The following is a 19792-nucleotide window of genomic DNA, read 5'->3' on the forward strand; positions in this document are numbered from 1 at the left end:
TAATTAATCTTTCCTAACCATGACTATGCAAAGAGCCCTGCATCAACGCCACTTTCGGGCATTTCTGGAGAAGTTTGCTAACTGTCTCCCCCCTTTTCTCGCCAGGATAACAGATCACCATGCCCATTTGCCCCGAATCCCCACAGGCACTCACCTAATGTCAGCTGCGTGACATACACGATGACTTGAACCCCCGGCTTCAGTTCAAACTGGACCAAGTTTTGGTTTAGAGCATTAAACAGCATCTCTACAATCTAGGAAAGAAGAGAGAAAGGCCGCATGGGAAGGCATGACATGTGACAACACTCCCTCGTGGAGTAAGAAATCAGGGCCAATAGGCAAGACAATGACCATGGTCAGAGGACAGGCTATTGGGACATCTTTATCGATTTGATTCTCTTGGAGCCCCGTGAAGCCAAAAAAATAGTTGGTATTATTCGCTTATGCTAGGAGAGGAGAGAGAGGCAGGAAGAGGTGTGTCCAAAGTCTCCTAGCGAACTGGAGCTGATGGCAGACATCGACATTCCGTTCAACTCTTAGTGCAGTGCTCTTACCCACGCCTTTTAACTTACTGTAGAGAAACACAGGCGGGTTCCAATGAAAGAAAGTCAACCATCATTAGTTCTTTAATCTGATCAAGTAATACACACAGTGTAGAGAGGCCCTGCCAGGATCAAAGCAGGAACGTATACCCCAGCCCACTCCTCTGCTTTTTTTCTCCCTCGGAGACAATGGGAGGCAAACATCAAAGCGGAAGCTGCCTCTTTTTATGGGATAATTTTTCTTTACTTTTCCCCAGCAAGTCTCAGAACACATAACATCGATTTAATCACTCTGTAATTCCCACAAGGAAGCAGAGGCAGACTTGGGCTGTTGTCCCTAACTCTTATCTCTGTTCTACGTGCCTTAATATCACAGCTGCCATTCATCACCGTAACTACCTATTTATCTAAATGGATGGATATTGTAGCTTCCAAATATAATTCACCCATGCTCCATGCTATTTCAGAATAAAGAGGTCTTGTGAAAGTGATGTGTACATGAGCTGAATTTATTTCTGGCCAAGTTCACTGTGCAACCCTGACATGCAATGGTCCACTTCATGTCCCAGGGAATCAACTGTGATGACCTCTCTCTGCTTGAGAAGGACTGAGGATAGGTGTGGGGACGGGGTCATGGTCAGGCGAGCAGCGGAGGGATGTGGAAGATGATTACCACACATGGGAGCAACTGTGGTTGATTCTTGCTGATGTTTAGCAGCTTCTCACTTATTTTGACCTCTGACTTAGCGTCCTGGGAAGGCAGGGGAGGGTGGAGCAGAGCACAGACGGCAAGACCCCAGCAGGAGCGGGAGAGAGCGGGAGAAGCATGGGGTGGCCACCTCCGTTACTTCCTGGATAGTGTGCAGACCACAGGAACTGTCTGCCCCCATCTCGCTCCAAAGAAACATGTTTAAAGCAGTTTCTCCCAGGAGGCAGATCTTAGACTGACCGGAATCTTTCAAGACAAAGCACATTTCCCCAGAAACAGAGAGATTCCCATCCCTCTCTTTCTCACCCACATCTCTCCTCAGGACACGTCATTGGTGGGAGGTCTGACAAGCGGCAGGAGCCGGGAATGAATGATGCCGATTGCCCCAGTCTGTCTGCATCTGTGTTTATTTGGGGTTAGGCTGATTCTTCGTCAGAGCCCTGGATACTGGGCAACTAAGGCTGATGGGTCCGTGGGAGAGACCTTGGCTCCTTTTGTGTCTGGGATTAACTTTGGGTCCCCTTAGAATGGGACGGACGGGCAGGTGTTCTAGCCGAGTTGGCTTTCACGTACTTGTTCCAGGTCCCCTTCGTTGCCTTTCCGCCTCTCTGTCGAGTTCTTCGGAGGGAGGATAAAGAGTTCTGCTGAAGTAGGGAGGCCAGGGAACACAGCGACCAGGATCTGATCTTCTGGGACACTGGTCACCTGCAAAGATGTGTAGACCAGAGAGTGAGGTTTTAGGGGAGCCAGCATTCCCCAAGTCAGCAACAAGCAGAATGCACACAGGTTATAAGGGGTGTGTGTATGTGTGTGTGTGTGTGTGTGTGTGTGTTCAATCCTCACCCAAGGCTATGTTTTTATTGATATTCAGACAGAGAGGAAGGAAGAAAGAGAGAGAGAGAAACATCGATTGGTTGCCTCCCGACTGGTGATCAAACCCACCCCCTTTTGATGTATGGGATGATGCTCCAGCCCACTGGGCCACCCAGCCAGTGCTATAAGGTTTCTACATGTTTTTTTTTTGTTTTGTTTTTATTTAATGCAGCATTTCAGGCATAGGTTCTAATAGAGTCCAAGCTTCCTTTCTCTTGTCCCCTAGAAGTGGTAGATGAGAAATTCTTCATTTCACTACTTCCTCTGCATTACATACATTTTCACTGAAGCTAACATACAATGACAAACTATTTTCAAATTATCGTTTTCTGGGAACATCAGCGAGAGCGCCCCCAAGTTTTCTGTTTTTCTGCGCGTCGGGAGTTCCGGCTGAAACCCGAGCAGACCGGCTGCAAAGGAGGAATGAGAAGTTACGGACAAACACGGGAAACGCAAATGAAGGGGGAAAGCAAGCAGCACTGGTTTTCACTGACTAAGGCAGGATTTTACATTAACTGCAAGTGGCTAATATTGGTGAGGCTTCAGTGAAGAGGCTCCTTCATTTGCTGCTAGCAGCACTAAAAATGGATACATATTGCCCATCTGTTTTTCAAGAGACTTACTTTGAGGCCATAAAAATGTTCATACCCTTCATTCAATAACTGTAACTTGGAGTGTTTGTCCTAAAGAAATGATCTAAAATACAGAAAGAAAAGCGTATGCAGGAAGAAATACTCGTAACTTTATTTATAATAGCAAATAAGTGGGAAAAACACAAATATGCTGAAAATTAAGTAAATAAATCATATGATCAACCTGATAGAATGTTACTCGACCATGAAGATGATAACTAAGCCCTAGCTCATTTGGCTCAGCGGTTGGAGCGTTGGCCCGCTGACTGAAGGGTGGTGGGTTCAGTTCTCCGTCAAGGGCACGTACCTTGGTTGCAGGTTCGACCCCTGGCCCTGGTCAGGGTTGTGCAGGAGGCAACCAACTGATGTGTCTCTCTCACATCGCTGTTTCTCTCTCTCCCACGCTATCAAAAAATCAATTGAAAAAATATCCCTGAGTGAGGATTTAAAAAAAATTTTGGTAATTAGTACCGTGAGCCAACTCGGAACAACACTTATTATAGCTGCATTCTGCTCTGTTTCTTTCTACTCCTTTGGTTACAACTCTATAAAAATAAAAATGTATAGGAGTAAAAAAAAAACTAAACTAAACACTAAATGTTATGTGAAGATGCAAGATGATGAGTTAATCTTGGATTATATTGCTTTATGATAAAAACTTAAAAGTAAGCTGCTGTCTAAAAGCAAATTCCCAAAGAAAACAGAACTCTGAGTTTTCCCCTGTAGCGAGGATGATGTTCTTTCCTGGGTGTCTCCCGAAGGTCTTTGATCCGGAACAGCCCTCCTGCCGGTGCCTCCCCAGATATAATAACATAGCTTCTGATCTGGCAGAGACACCTGCCTCCTCTCCTGACAACCTCTGCCGGAAGTGACCTCCAGCTTAGCCCCTCGGGCCAAGCCCTCCCAGAATACCACCTCCACCACCTTGCCAGACGTGGATCGTGTCCCCTGGGACAGGTGAGTACATCTGATAGCTTCTTATTCTATGTCTCCCCAGACATTCCCGGGCATGTGGCCACCTCGCTCCTTTGAAAGACCGCTGAAGGAGCAGAGGCTCAGTAAACAGTTGCTGGATGGAACAGACTGGGAGGGGCTCGCTGCTTCTCATCTGCTCAGCTCTGGAGCTAGGCACGGAGATTGGAGTTAACTCTCAGGAATGTGACAATGAAGAGCGAGACGGTCAACTTCAGGAGACGTAGCAGGCAGCAGTTCAAAGCCTGAAGTACCCACCAAGCAGACACATCCCCTTGGAACCTGAGGTGGCTTTGCCAGAGGCCTCACTGACCTGCTAACATGACCCCAAGTAGCTGGACATCTGGGTGCTGAAGGACATGAGGCAAGAAGGCCTCATCCTAACCAGTCCAGAGACCAGACCGAGGACTAAATTCAGAGACTCACCAATGGAGTGAAGCGGCTGAGCCTGTGACACCATGACTGGGGTGACCCTTTGCTTTAGGGAACCAAGGTCTTGGGGAGCATCAGTCAATTAGGGACCTTGGAAGGACCTTGGAGCTATGGGTCCAGGGTCATTTAATCTCATCCAAAGGGACCTATAAGTGATTTTTCTTTGTGATATTTAAGACCGCAGTATGAACTAGAATGGCTGACTATCATTATTTATTATTATTATTATAAGTTATTTATTTAAAAGCCTGATTTAATAAATACAATCATACAAAATACAACACTATTCTGGCTGCTTCACAGGCAAAGGCATTCAAGAGCAGCCTCCTTTTCATGCCTTTCTAGGAACAACTTCTTTGTAAAAAGCTTCGAGGTGAAGTTCATCCTTTGCACAGCTCCCAGCAAGGATGCTCCTATCACTTCCCTTTTACTTCCGCTTCCCTTCTATCCGCTCCTTCCCCATGTCTGCCCTGGAGCGTTCTCCTCTGTCCTGGGAAGCATCAGCCAGCATGCCTGCCCTGTCCCCACTCCCCAGAAAGAGGGGCGTCTAAGGGCCCTACAGCCTCAGCCCCACACCTCTGCCTCCAGCTGGAACTGCTGCTTGACCTGCAGATCCGTATTTCCCGCTCTCCTGGCTACCTGGCCCAATCGTTTCTCACGTCCTCCAGACTCCGTGAAGGGTCCAGTCATTGCTGTTCCCCCGGTACGTTTCTCCTGCACAGTCCCCATGGGTTAATGGCAAGGCCGTCTCTGACCTACTCCCGTAATCACAAAGAGCCAACCTCTCTTCCACACACACTACCTGTTCTCCGTCATCACTTCTGTGGTTTCACTCCCCAAGTAGCCTTTGAATCTTTCCTCTTCGGGATCGTACTCGCTCTGGCCAGGACAACTGTGGTGTGGTCATAACTGGTCGCCTATTGTGAAATCTCTCCCCGACCTATTCACGTCCCGCCTGGCAGCCCATCCCCTGCATTGTCACCAGAATGGACAACTGGAATATAAATCTATTTCCAGGATTTTTTTACTGAAATTAAAAACAACCCATTTCACACTTCCCAGTGCCTGTAAGAGGCATGACAGACATCTTCCAGCTTCTCAGACCTGACTTACCCAGCCTAGCTCAACATCAGCCACACTCGCCGCCAACACTGAAGATGGCCTCCACCTCCTGCCCTCTCCCTGCCTGTGTTCCGCAGGCCCGGTGCCCTTCCCGCAGCCCCCGGCTTTGCACCTGCTGTCCATTCTGCCTGGAAGACAGCGTCCTCTGTGAGCTACTACGTGCCCTTTGGACAGTCCAAGGGTCTTCTCCAAGGCGATTCCGATGGTTCGTAAGTATTTATTGAATCACCATAGGTGCTAAGCCAGCACTTTGCTAATCAAGTGTATCTCCGTTCCTCCACGCTCTTTGATATGCTGGCATGCCTCTCCCACAGAACTAGCTGCATGTCAGATTTGAGCAGGTTTCAGTCATCATTATATTCTAGTGCCTAGCTCTGAGCGAAGGGTTAACACGAGCCTTTCGACCTTCTCTAAGGCAAATCTGACTTTGGTTAACGTGCTCGAGTCTGCTGGCTCACTCTGTTTCCTGGCTGTAGCCTTCTGATGGCCATGTGTGGCCCTCAGTGGTCTGGGAGTCTAAGTGTCTGATTAATAAAGCCTCTTTGGCCCTGGCTGGTTAGGCTCAGCGGTTAGAGCATCGGCCCATGGAGAAGTCACGGGTTCGATTTCGGTCAAGGGCACATACCTTGCTTGCGGTTCGTCCCCAGCTCTGGTCAGGTCATGCAGGACACAGCCAATCGGTGTGTCTCTTTCACATCGATGTTTCTCTCTCTCCCTTTCCCCTCTCTCTCCCCTTTCCCTCTCTCTCTCGCCCACTCTATCTGATGATAAACAGAAAAGTGTCCTCAGGTGAGGATTTTAAAAAAAAAGAAAAAAAACCTCTCTGGGGGCCAGGAAGCCAGCCAAGTGAATGACAGTAGCATAGACTCAGTGAGCAGTCCTCATTATTTCCTGAAACGTCACGCTCCTGTCTTATCAAAAAACTGGGATAAAGATGGGGCCAATCCCCATCCTCCTCAAACACTCTCTCTCGTTTGCTCTCTCTTCCCCCTCCCACCATCCTTCCATCATCCCTTCACTCCGCCCATATTTTTCTTTCTTTCTTTTTACACAAAATCCTAATCAGACTATCGAGTGGTGGTTTTAATCCACGAAAATGTATTCTGGAAGACACCATCTGACACTTTATCCATAAAGACTTAAGCACATAGAAAGCAAACTTACTTTCACCAGAGCTCTCTTGATGACATTGCCAATATCTTGCCTCCACTCTGGAATGTCAGGATTGTGGTAATCCAGGTTAGGAGAGAATGACAACAGCTGGGACTGGAAGTATTCTGCAAAAAGGGACAGTGTGTGAGTGAGGCTCAGAGAGGGCGTGATGCGCCAGAACACTGCACAGGTGCCATGCCCCAGGCCAAGGACCCCTCCTTCATGTAGCCTCAATTACAAGTCCTCCAGTGCAGCCTGGTTCTCAGCCTCTGAAAGAGTGGGATTTACTGACGGGAAGTAGATTTGGGCTCCTAACACTTTTTCTAGTTCCTAAGATCTTAGCCCTTCTTGTAAAAGAATATTACCTGAGGACACATAAGTATAAAACCTCAGAAGACTTTTGCTACTGTAGGTGGAATCACGCAGGGCCAGTGACAAAGCATGAACAGGTTGGGCTTAATGAGAATGGAACCTTTTGTTCTTCCCTCAGGTCCTCTGTCCATCCTGCTGGCTCTGCTTCGGGGCTGGAAAGTAGGTTGAAACCCTGGGTCTAGGGTGTGGCTAATGTTCAATTTCTTGACCTGGTTGGTGGGTACACGGCTCTGTTCACTTTGTGGTAATTCATGAAGCTAAAGTACTTATGGTGCGTGCTTTTCTGTATTCTATTTACACTTAAATAAAAATGTTTACGTAAAAGAAATCGTCTGGGTGCCCAATGAAAGAGCCTGAGCAGCAAGTGTGGAAAAATATAGGAAAAGGCCAGAGGGGGTTAGTACAACTTTCTAGAATACCCTTGGGATAGTGACAGTTTTAGGGGTCCTGGGAGGTTGTGTGGGATGGCGGTCAAAGCACAATTTTAGTTAAAATAAATGTTAAAATAAAGAATGGTTCTCCAGGATTGAGAACAGGATAGTGGTCCTATTTAGCCCTCTCCTGCCTTGGTCCCTCCTTATAGTCTTAGTCTTATGTTCAGCCTTTGCAGCCAATGATGTTAGAATCTCCACCAATAACACACACACACATACACACACATATTATGTAAAGTTCTTCTCAGTACCTGATCTGTGAGCTCCTCAAGGGCAGGGACCATTACTCCTCTAACTTTGAAGTCACTGGTCCCGATCCCCACATGTGCTGCATGTGTGTTGCAGATACATCAACAGGACCTCAGATCTAGATGCTTCTATAGCAGTTTTTCCAGCTTAGTATCATTTCAACTTAGGATATGTTTCTATCTAATGACACCATTAGGTTGTGATGCAGACACAGACAAATGCCTGTCTGTGCCCTGCCTCTCTTCTAAGCCCTGCCTCTATTCAGGAACAAGGTAGGAAAAGGTTTAGATACCTTTTGTGGACATACAGAATTTCCCCATGGCCTGGTGAATTTCCAAGGCAGTCAGCAATTACCAATAGGGTAGATAGAGGGGTTGGACTGGGCAGGAGGGGGCATCACAAGGCCAGTTTCCAGGGCTTACCATGAACTGCGATATCTTTCGTGTCCTGGATGAGAGCATTCCCGGCGGCCACCTGAACAGTGATGGTGTTGGTTCCCTCTGCAAGGAACGTGAAGGAAATGCTGCTGTCCAAGGTGATGAGAGGCTAAACGGAATAGAAAGTTGAGTTTAACTTGCATGGAATAGAGATTTCCTCCTTTCCTGTCTTCTCAGACCCTCCCAAATCTGCATAGCATCTGTGTATCTCAGCAGACCCTAACTTGAGACAGGAAAAAAAAATCACACAGCTTCCCTAAATTTGATTATATCACATATCCAGTATTCAAGAAGAGTACTAACAAAGTCAAAAATATATTTTCAAATGTTAGTCCTGAGAGATGAAGGTAAGACTGGACACCCTAGATTTTGCTTGTCATTCTGCTCCTTCTCCTGGGGCAATGGAGTAGCAACTTTTGTAACCTATTCCTATTGGCCCTGGAAATAGGAAATAATTTCTCTTGTCCAATATCCCATGTCAGTTGTATCTTCATCCTGTATCCACTGGACTGACTGTAAGACCATTCAGAGATATGACTGCATTTTATTGACTTCTGTATCACCACCCTTGGCACACTGTCTTACATATAGCAGAATACATATGTAAGTTGGATGCAAACCATTTCAACATTTTTAATAGGTTGGAAAATATATAGACATATATATCCGTGATCATTTAAAAATTTGTTTTCTTTTTTCTGTTTTATTTTCCTTATCATAAGAGATGGGGATTTGCCTAGGATAAAGAGAGAAACAGAATAACTTTTTTCCCCTGTGAATTAGGACCTTGGTAAAATCAGATGCTTACTGGAGAGAAGAGCATGCAGATCTTGAGATTAAACAGTCACTATTCAGTGGGCACGTTGAGGCCGGCACCCTGTCAACTCCTTCAGTGTTTGCGAGGTCAGACGTAATAGGAGGAGGTTCCTCTAAGGCAGCCCATAAAGCAGTATCACAAGCCCAGGTGAGCAGACTCCTTCTCCTCCCGGTGACAGAACAACATTTGGACAGAGAGTAACAATGTAGCCAGTCAGGATGCAGGAACTGCCCTTCAAGGGGCGGGCGTCCCCCAGAGCTCACACAGCAAACCCGCGCATCTTAGCTGAACATGGCCTGGAGGTGTGGCCAGAGCCTCAGCGGCTCAGAGATGCAGCTTTCAGACAGCATCCCTTCTACAAGACTGGAAACCCTTCCTAGCTCAGAAAGGCCTCTGTAGTAATAACTTGATTTCTGCTGCTTTAAAATTCCATAGATCCGTTAATGACCAGAATGATGGTTGGAGTTTGGCAGGATTAAAGATAATGCTCTAAACTTTTGACGGTTTCTTATTTGTTTGCTAAATGAAAGAGAGAAGTTGAATATGGGAAGAGATATACTCTTTCCTTTACCTAAGGGTAAACCTCAGAGTTCAAACAAACAAAATGTTCGTAGCAGTACATTCATAACAGCCAAAAACTGAAAGAGCCTAGGAGAATCTATCAATAGAAAAATGAATGAAGAAGCCAAAGTATATTCATACAATGAACATAAAAACAAATATTAATGTACACAACAAAATACATGAATCTCAAAACCATAAGAAGTAAAAAAAAAATGTAAAATGGGGTAGGCAAGAGTAGGTTTACAGTTGTTCATACTGAAAAATATATAATACAAGACTAAAAAAGAAAAAAACGAATGAACTCTCTAGAGAGACCCAAGTTCAGTTCCCGCTAAGGGCACATACCTCAGTTGCAGTTTGTCCCCGGCCCTGGTTGAATCGTAGGGTGGCAACCACTGATGTGTCCCTTTCATGTCGATGCTTCTCTCTCTCTCTCTCCCCCTCCCACTCTGTCTGAACAAAAAATGCAAAAATGTCCTCGGGTGAGGATAAAAAAAAGTAAAGGGAGGAGAGAGAAAAAAAGGAAAAAAGAAAGACAAAAACCTCTTAAAAAAACAAAAACAAAATAAAAGATAATTTGCCCTGGCCAGTTTGGCTCAGCAGTTAGAGCGTTGGCCTGCGGTCCTGAGAGACCCAGGTTCGGTTCCCACTAAGGGCATGTACCTCGGTTGCAGTTTGTTCCCGGCCCTGGTTGGGTCACGTGGGTGGCAACCACTCGACGTGTCCATTTCACGTCGATGTTTCTCTCTCTCTCTCCCTCCCACTCTATCTGAACAAAAAATGTCCTTGGGTGAGGATAAAAAAAAAAGAATAAATTCCGTGTTTTGTATACTCTCAAATGTAAACCTACTTTTTACCCACCTCTGTTATAAAATAATTCATATGGTATGATTACATTTATATGAAGTTCTAGAACAGGCAAATCTCACCTATAATTACAAAAAAAATAGTCATGGTTCTGGACCCTGGGGTTGGGATTGACTGAGAAGAAGCATGAGAGAATTTTCAGGAGTGATAGCAATACTTTATATCTTGATAGAAGTTTGGATTAAGGCATATGCCTTTGTCAGGACTCAAAAAGTGTACACTTCAAATTTATGCATTTCATTATTGATATATTTTATACCTCTATGGGGGCGGGAATGTAAACAAACATCGAATTCTTATTAATGATTTGCAAGCTAAAACTTTTAGGACAAAGTATTTAAGTGTCTGCCATTAACTTTGAAATGGATAAAAACCTAATATTAATTGATGGATGGATAGAGGGATGGACAGATGAATAGACACGTGATAAAATAAGCATAGTAAATGTTACTGGTAGATTACAGGTGGTAGGTATGTGGCAGTCACTATAAAATTATTTCAATTTCATGCCTATTTGAAGTTTTTAATAATAAAATGTTGGGAAGTAAACAAAAGAAAAAAGGAATAATTGATGTGGTCTTATTTTCCTTGATTCCACGAACTACTCTCTCTAACCATGATTACATTACATTGCCCTCTGTTTCGGTGACTGCCCTCAGCTCTCTCTCATCTCTTCCCACCTCCCACCACCAGGATATTTTTCTTCCTTAACAGTTGGGTGTTCAGGGAACCATCATCACTTCCATGCCATCTTCATCTCTCAGCGGTCTGCATGTCCCCTTGTCTGTCCTCTGCACACTCTTCTTGTCTTAGACTCAGGTGGCTGGTGCTGGGCCAAGCCATGATGTGCCTTTCCGAGAGGACTGGAATTCCTCTTATCCCGCAGATCTGATTGTCTCCCCATCTTGCTGCTGCCCTAGGAAATCTAGGCAAGGACGCAGGGCAGCGGGACAGGGGGATGTCATCTGAAGCGGGAAAGTGAATGCCATCCCACCAGCCAGACAGGGCTCTGAGCCACAGCACACAAACTGCTGAAAGGGAACACTTGGTGTGCGGGTGGCAGGCCACAGGCTCCCGTGCTGGGGACACGGCAGGAGCTGATGTTGTTTTCCAAACTGCTTTTGTTGTCACCAGCTGTTATGACATCACAGCTGATATCACCTTCCTTGCAGAACTGGAACACTCAACAGGATCCTGGAGTTCTTGGTGGGCCCCCGATATCTAGTGCCCGATGCTAACTTAAATCAAGTGTTTAAGGTTCATTTACAAAATCTATTAGACACATTTATTAAGCCAAACCTCTGTTAATCCCAGCAAATTGGCCTTTCAGAGTGCCACCAATCCAACAGGCAGCCAGCCAATTGACTTCTCTGTCTCTGTGCTTTGTCCAAGCTGCGGGGCCAGCCCCCAGTGAGGCTGCTTAGAATAATACCTCACGTCCTTCCTAGGCTGTGGACTCATCCCTTCCCACAGAGAGTCCTTGGTGTGTCACAGGTCACATATTATCCACTGAGCCCAGCAAGAAATCGACAAAGCTCTGAGTGACTATTAAATTATGAGATTTCCACTTGACCAATGAAACAGGGAACTTCGGGGAAATCTTTGGACACAGCCTACACCGGTTTGCTAGACACAATAAGTCAAGTTAATGTTGACTATTATGCAATCCTCACATTTTAAATGTACCTTGATGAAAATGGCCATTCCCAATTGGACAGGCTATGCAATCAACATGCTTGCTTTGCTTAAGGCCTTCAGCTGATTATATAATAATGTGCAAAAAGTGTTTATCATTTAAAATGGAAAAGGCAGAATATGTAATTTGGATATACTATGATTACAAATATGGAAAATCTCTAAAATATATATAAAGAAGAAAAAAATACAGCAAAATAGTATGCGTAGAATATCATCTGTGACTACAGGGTTAATGTGAAAATTCAGTTTGGGAAAAAAGTCCTCAAATACACACACACACACACACACACACACACACCCCTCCAGAAACTCTTCAAAAGTATCTCAGTGTCTAAAGTATCACTGTCCATGAACCTGGTTCTAGATTCTGTTATTCTGTCCTAAATCTGTCTTTCTATAACAAAATAAAAAGCATCCATTTATGTCACTCAAAGCCACCTGTTAGGAAGCCACCCCACCTTTCACCTTATTCTCTGGCTTCTACATACAGGTATCCCATGCGCTGTTTGAATCAGTCTACACAGAACACAACCATGCCCCAAGTCTTAACTTTACATGCAAATCCCTTTCCCTCCTCTTTGCCTCAGTTCTACTGTTCCTTCAATGCCAGCTTAGGACCAACTTCTCACACACTCATTCCACAACCAACAAACTCTGTGTCCATCACCCCCTAGGCTGCTGGACGGGGCCAGGAATACTGCATCCTTTAGTATAGTACCTTATCTATAGTATCTGCTACCTTACAGTATCTGTTACTTTACAGTATCTATTCTTAGATGTGACCCTTACATCCTCAGATAGATTGTACTTCTTGAAGGCAACAATTGGAATCTACAATGTCTTGTGTTCCTCAAAACATGTAATGCAGAATACAAGCTCTTGACAAAGATCCATAGAGCTACTGATTCCATTTCCCATCTCTCGCTGATAGGCCTGCAGGCATATGAGACGATGTTTAGATTTCAGGGATGCTGACTCTCTTCTGTTTACTTACACACTGCCCTTGCTCACCAATCATTGCATGTATGTTCATCCTGCCTTCTGTGTGGTATGTAATTTCCTTGAATGTAGAGGCAGGGTTGCATGTGTTCTGTAATCCTCAGGGCACCAAGCAAAGGGCTAGATGTAAAGGGTTGGGTATTAATTGATTGTTATTGAGAGATGATTTAATTCAACCACCTGGGTGAACCTGTTTAATTCATCTAGTCACGGCATGCACGCGCACAGGCACGCGCGCGCGCACACACACGCGCACACACACACACACACTCCCTTCCAAGATTATTAGCCTTCTTTTTCTGTAAAATGGGGTTTTTTCTTTATCAGTGATGTTCTAAGGATTACATAAAATAATATGCATGAAGATTGGCAAGCTAAAACTTTTAGGACAAAGTATTTAAGTGTCAGTACAAATCAGTACAAGGAATAAATGCTTAAAATTAGCATTAGTTCCTTTTACAGATCAGTCTGCTAGTGAAAGGGAACCAAACAGCTCTAAAATCAGAGCAGTCACCACGATACCAAAGACACTCATTCATTTGTCAGCCAAAGATGGGGCTCACTGGATTGATTATTGGATACTGTGGCCACTGTGATGTGTTTATAGCGTGGTGCTAGGATAAAGCACTGAAAATGTATCTCTTTCAGATGGACCAAGGAACAACACTCGGAGGTGAGAGGGAAATCCGTGGCACAGGTCAGCTTTGTCACTGAGCTGCAGATGCTATCGATGCAAACGACGAGCACGCACCACGCGACTGACATGTCCACCTGCCAGATGCGTGCTAAGAGCTTCACATGCCTTTCTTTACTTGACCCTCAAAGCAATGGTAGAGCATAGTTACTGCTACAGTTGCTTTGACACCATCATTAACAAAACCAAGGCCCAGAGAAATGGTAAGATTTAACAGACGGCAGCCAGCCAACAAGAATCTGTCTGGACTTCACTTCAGTTTTGTCTTATTTCAAAACTACGCTATTCTAATGCCTCTAATGTATTATCATTCTCTTCATTCTCTGGGAACGAAAACCACCTAATAAGACCTTGGAGATCTTGGTATTTGGGCAGCACTTCATGCTCACATTTATAGATGAATAATTTTTAACCAAAGGAATGCCTCATGCCATCATACATTGAAAAACTATGTCTTTCTGTGATTTAAAAATGGCCCTCTCATAATAGGGCATCAGATTAGATAGATAGATAGATAGATAGATGATAGATAGATAGATAGATAGATAGATAGATAGATAGATGATAGATTCGCCAAATAACAACTTGATGTTCATGGATTACATATTAGTATTCTTGCTACAGAGAAGAAGCAAAAAAACACTGAGACTCAGGTGATTTGTTTAAGCTAACACAGATAATCATTAGAGAAATTGAAATTAGACTCTCCGATCCCTTTGTCCACTTTTCTGTTTATTTATCAAATATTTATTAGACACTGTCTGGTATTTCTGGTCTTAGAATCAGCACGCGAAGAAAAAAAATGGTGCTTCAGAGAAACACCGTGTGTTTGTTTCCTTGCAGGCTGCTGAGGAAATCATTGTGTTGATAACGACCAAGAACTGCCCCCCTCGCACACAGTAGCTTCTCAATAAAAATCATCAGTAAATGAGCAGTCACAGCAAAGAATTCTCTGGCTTGCCAGCCAAAGCCTCACATCATCGGAAGAGAAATGAACTTAAATTTCATCTCATTCTCACTTTCTCTACCTGAATGGTTCTCTTTTCCTTCACCTGGCATGGCTGAGGCTTTTGAAGCAGGATTCTAGGGTCTGTAACCTCTATGGGACAGAGTGATGAAGCTAAAGCATCCTGGGGCTGGGGGTGGGTACATGGTAGGTGGGAGTTAGGAGACCAGGGTTCTAGGTCTCTCCAGTTAACCAGTGTTTGACCCTGGGAGGCTCAGCTCACACAGGGAACTTCACCTCTCTAATGTGAATGAGGATCTTATTAACCAACGCTCCTACCCATTGCCTGGTGAGCAATAATCCCAGAAATGCGCATCAGAGCCTATGCTAAGAAATGGGTCTGAAAGAATATAGCACAGATAATGCAAAAGGAAAGAGGCCCTTGGCCCATGAATCTAGTTCTGTCTTTTATCAATCTGTTCTAACTCCCAGTTTTTAGGACAAAATAAAAAGCACCCACTTAGTGAGTACCTGATGTGTACCAGGGAGATGCACACTCTCTTACTTGGTTTGCACAACAATCAGGATGACACAGATATTGTTCTTTCCAGTGTGCAGTTGAGTGAGATAATTTTTAGGTCAAATATCTTGCCCAAGCTCACATGGCCGAAGTTCTCCTTGGCTGTCTTGAAACAAGCACACAAAACCAGCATTGCTCTGTTCATGTTTTAAACGAATTGCTGAGCCAGTCAGAGAAGACAAATACCGTATCATCTCACTTACATGCGGAATCCAATGACCAAAATAAACTGACGAACAAAACAGAAACAGAGGCCTGGGCACATGGAACAGGCGGACAGCTGTCGGAGGGAAAGCAGGAGGACTGGGTGAAGGGAGGGTAAGGGAGTAGCCAAAAACACATCTGCACAACATACAGACAGACAACAGTGTGGAGATGGCCAGAGCGAAAGGGGGCTGGGAGCTGGGTGGAGGCGGGAAAAGGTGTGAGGGAGTCAACAATAAAAATAAAGTAAAAAAAGTACTACCCGCAACTGAATATGTATTGCCTTTTTCTTTAGATATTCAGCATTTCCAAGTCTGATATGACAGCTTTCTTAAATTATTTAAAAAGCTAAAGGTAGAGACCTAAGGTGAACAATGCCAATCACATAAAAAATGCAAAGACAGAAACACAAACAGAGAACATTCAGCCCCTAAATTGAGGGGGCCTCAGCCTAACCGTTCCCAGGTTCTGTTAGACAAGTGTGGTTGTTTTTGACACGTGTCATCACCACTAGGGGCTGGGAGCAGGGAGCATCTGCAAAGTGCAGAGTTTGGCCCCTTTAATATCTTTTTTGGTGACTTGCTTGGCAACGCCCGTGCCATGCCTAAGGAGAAGCCTGGCCTTCAGAGCACCTAGTAGGTCTTCACAGGGATTCTCTGCATGCACTGCTCTACTTACTTGTTCTTTACAACCTTACATTTAAATATCCAATTCACATTTTGCAAATGGGATTACCTATCTCAGAGATGCCAAGTGACTTCCTTGATATTCTACAGCTTGTGCAAAGGCCAGGATTAAAACACACAGAGCAAAGGGGGTTTTAGAAACACTGATCACAGAAGCAAGAACAATCAGATCTATGTAGTTTCTCAAACACTTTTTTTCCCTAGTGTTACTTGAACTGTCCCTATAATAATGAACTAGCGAGTTATGTCGAATTCAATTATGTGGATTCATAGCTTCAGTAAGTACGTCCTCTTGGCCACATCCCCAGTGTCCCCGACATAACACAGAAAGGGCCGAACCTTAGTGCTGTTGCCGAACCACCAGAAATAGGTAAGAGTCCCCAGCTGACTGGGCCACACGACTGCACTGATGTTGACCTCCTTGTTTCTTATGGCGACAAACGGAACTCGGAGATGAACATACTCCACGGGACCTAAAGGAACAAGGAAGATGTCAGTGTTTAAATTCCTAGAATAAGCAGTCAAACTGTACTCCACTCCCAGATCCTTAACCTTAACTGTTATTATCTAAAAGAACAAGAATCACAAGCTCACAAATGTTGAGAAGGATGTGTGTGCATGTGTGTGTGTGTGTGTGTGTGTGTGTGTGTGTACTTGAAATGAAGCACCGCCTATAATAGGGAGATCAAATCAAGCTTCAGATTTTCTGAGTGACGCTGACGGAACTCCAATGCAAAGACAATAACTTCCTGAACACAGAGCCAATGGATGGAAAGGTAAACAGCAGTCGCTCTCATTTCTGGCGATCAGCCTGGACAGTGACTCAGGGCCGAGGCACTGCGTGCAGGGCTCTTGCATTATCCCCGATGCTCCCTGGTCCCACCCCTCCACCACGCCTCCCATAGGCAGTGCTCATTCAGCAGCGGGTAAGACTGCTTTACAACCAGGGAAAGCCCATCTCCCTAAACCGAAGGAGAAGCCAATGCCAGGATCCCAAGTAATTTTTTAAAAAGCTGCCTGCAAAAACTTAACCAAACATTTCTTTTTTTCCCCTCAGAAAACCGATAAGCAACATCAAGTTCTAAAGAGAACACACAGGCACACACTCTGTATGTGTACATAGTAAATGAGGGTTTTAATGACATTCATTTCCAGAACCACGAGAAGAAGAAAATGTTCATGTAAAGTGTTGAAATGTCAGTGTTGTATCTGAGGGGTAGATATGCTATTACTTAACTTTCTTTGGGAATTTCTCCCCCACCTCCAACCCTTCTTCTTTCCTGTTCTTTTTACTCTTCCTTCCTTTCTCCCTCCTTTCTAGCCTTCTTCCTTCCTCTTCCTTATATCCTTCCTACTTAGTCTAATTCAATTAAAAATCCAATTATCTGTTCACACTAAGGGCATGTTTTCCTGGTTTCCACCGCCACAGTTTGATTAGTGTGAGTGACGTAAGGTCACAGCTGCAGCAAGGACGTCACTTTCGCCGGGGGATCTTTAGTGTTTCTCACAGGTGGACTTTTCGGGCCACCTAGGCTTCGCTATTGGAGACAGCCCGGTTTAAATTGAAGAAATACTCCGGTTCAAATTTAGCTATATGACCGTTTCCTCGATCTTACAGAGCCTTGACCCTACAGAGACCATTGCTCTGTCCTAAAAATAAGGGACAATACTTGCTCTGCCATCCTTATAGAAATTAGAATGTATGGAAGTGCAGTGTGACTGTTAAAAATACCATTCAGTTCATTATTCCTTTGCCAGCACCATGACCCCCGTAGCATCACTGTTTCTGAGTGTCTTTGGGTAGACTTCCTTCTATGAGCACTGGGCAGCCTTCTGGGTCTCACTGGGCATATTCTGTGTTGTAGGTAAATTTACACTGGGGGAGAAGGCGTTTGGACATGGACTGATGTTTGGGTGATAAGACCAACCAGGTCTGCTTGCCACTGTCCAGACTGTACTCTCCTGAACAGTCAACACGTCTTCAAGAATCGCTGTATCTACACCTTGAACTTACTCTCTGCCTACAGCTTCCGACCCTAACCCCAGATGTATGGCGTGTCAAGACTTCTCCCAGCACATAATTTGAACCTTGTTACTTCATAAACACATTTGGCTAAAGGCTAAATATTTTCAATAACGACATCTGTTTAATTATTGTTTTATGGTTTCATTATTGGTGAGAATGAATGAAAAACACAAGTGTGAGAAGCACTGGCTACTTTCACTGCTTTACTGACTGGTTTTTAGGAGTTTACTTGATGGATCTCTCTCTGCTGTTTGCATTTTACTGACCAATGAGGAAGAGACTGAGGCAGTGGGGAGCAGTCCCTGGCCAGCTCATGCCCAAGGAGGGAGAAGAGAGATGTTTCCCACGTTAACACCTCCGTATTTCTCCAGGCCCAGCTGCAGATTCCTCGGTCATCCCTTCACCCCCACAGTCAATGCTCTTGTTCCCATGGGAGAAGGATCTGAAGCCCAATCCCCTGGCCAGCTATTGGGAGCCCAGGCTGTTCTGCAGTTGAGGGATGAGGCCACTATGACTTGTGGTCCTTAAATTCTGGTCAGCCTGCTGTCCCTCAGGGACCAAGGCTTACAGTGCCAGGCAATTTGATGCTCAGGAAGATCAAAGATCTCCTTCTCCCTAAACTCACACGAACACAAAAGGGATGGGGCTGCCATGAGTTGAAACACCATCAAACATGCTCCATTTATTCCCGCTTCTGGGCAAACACGTTTGGGCGCTTCACGCACACAACCCACAGTAAAATCTCAAGTAATGGCAACAGGTAGTAGCTGTTTTGTGCAAAGTGCCTGAGCCAGAGCTTCAGACTTCAGCCGAGAGACCAACCATGGATGAGGGAGAACGCTGAAGGGATTCAGTAGAGAGCACAGAACACAGTTGAAATCCTTACTGTCATACAGTGTTCTTTTTGATAAAAATCTAATAATCTGTGAGAGATTGGCTATTATGGGCAGCTAACAACTACTTTTGTTAGCTAATGGCCCAAGGTGAGGCCAAGAGCAGTTTCCACTATAATAACTGTCTGATAAATGCAGCCATGATTGATTTGGAGGGAATTATGAGCACGATAAAAGTTTCAAGGAACATTTGCTTCTTCATGCACATAACCCACAGTATCAACCTGTTCCTTAATGTTGTGTTTTTGCTGTTAAGACACATCCATCTTTGCACCCTGAAGACAACACACATTCTCACTGTAATTAGGAACATGGATGGGGCAGGTCCTTGGAATAGAGAAAAGTAATTTTTTTTCTTTGTCTTCATTTTTAAATGCAGCAGAAGTGTCAGGCAGAAAGTTAATAAGAAGTACTTAGTACAGTTGACCCTTGAACAACATGGGTTTGAGCTATGTGGGTTCATTTAAAAAACGTTTTTATTGAATTGATTGGGGTGAAATAGATTACTAAAATTGGTTTCAGGTGTACATTGTATTATGTGTTCACCACCTCAAGTCAAGTTTCCTTCTATTACCATTTCCTCCCCTTTACCTTCTTCTACCTCTCCCATCCTCCAGCTCTCTGGTAATCACCGTACTATTGTCTGTGTCTATGAGGTTTTTTACTTTCCTTAATCCCTTCACCTTTTTCATCCAGTCCTGCAACTGACAGCTATCAGTCTGTTCTCTGTATCTATGACTCTAGAAGAAAGAAATTGAACACAATACAAGTAAGTGGCAGCACATACCGTGTTTATGGATAGGAAGAATTAACACCATTAAACTGTCCATACTACCCAAAGCAATCTATAGATCCAATGCAATTCCTACCAAGATGCCAATAGCATATTTTA

The 19792-nt window shown here is 44.4% G+C and overlaps 1 protein-coding gene across 1 annotated transcript in view; it reads right to left on the reverse strand.

Moving 5' to 3' along the window:
* Window positions 1–19792, reverse strand: part of SORCS3 (sortilin related VPS10 domain containing receptor 3) — a 549191-nt gene that overhangs the window by 10013 nt on the left and 519386 nt on the right. Inside the window, exons 20-24 of the mRNA XM_036265289.1 lie at window positions 16321–16454; window positions 7912–8035; window positions 6447–6559; window positions 1825–1956; window positions 155–254 (exon numbers count right to left, since the gene is read on the reverse strand). Of these exons, the coding sequence (XP_036121182.1) occupies window positions 155–254; window positions 1825–1956; window positions 6447–6559; window positions 7912–8035; window positions 16321–16454 (603 nt within the window). The remainder of the gene's footprint in view (window positions 1–154; window positions 255–1824; window positions 1957–6446; window positions 6560–7911; window positions 8036–16320; window positions 16455–19792) is intronic.

Source organism: Molossus molossus, unplaced genomic scaffold, assembly GCF_014108415.1.
Source record: "Molossus molossus isolate mMolMol1 unplaced genomic scaffold, mMolMol1.p scaffold_m16_p_17, whole genome shotgun sequence".
Lineage (NCBI taxonomy): Eukaryota > Metazoa > Chordata > Mammalia > Chiroptera > Molossidae > Molossus > Molossus molossus.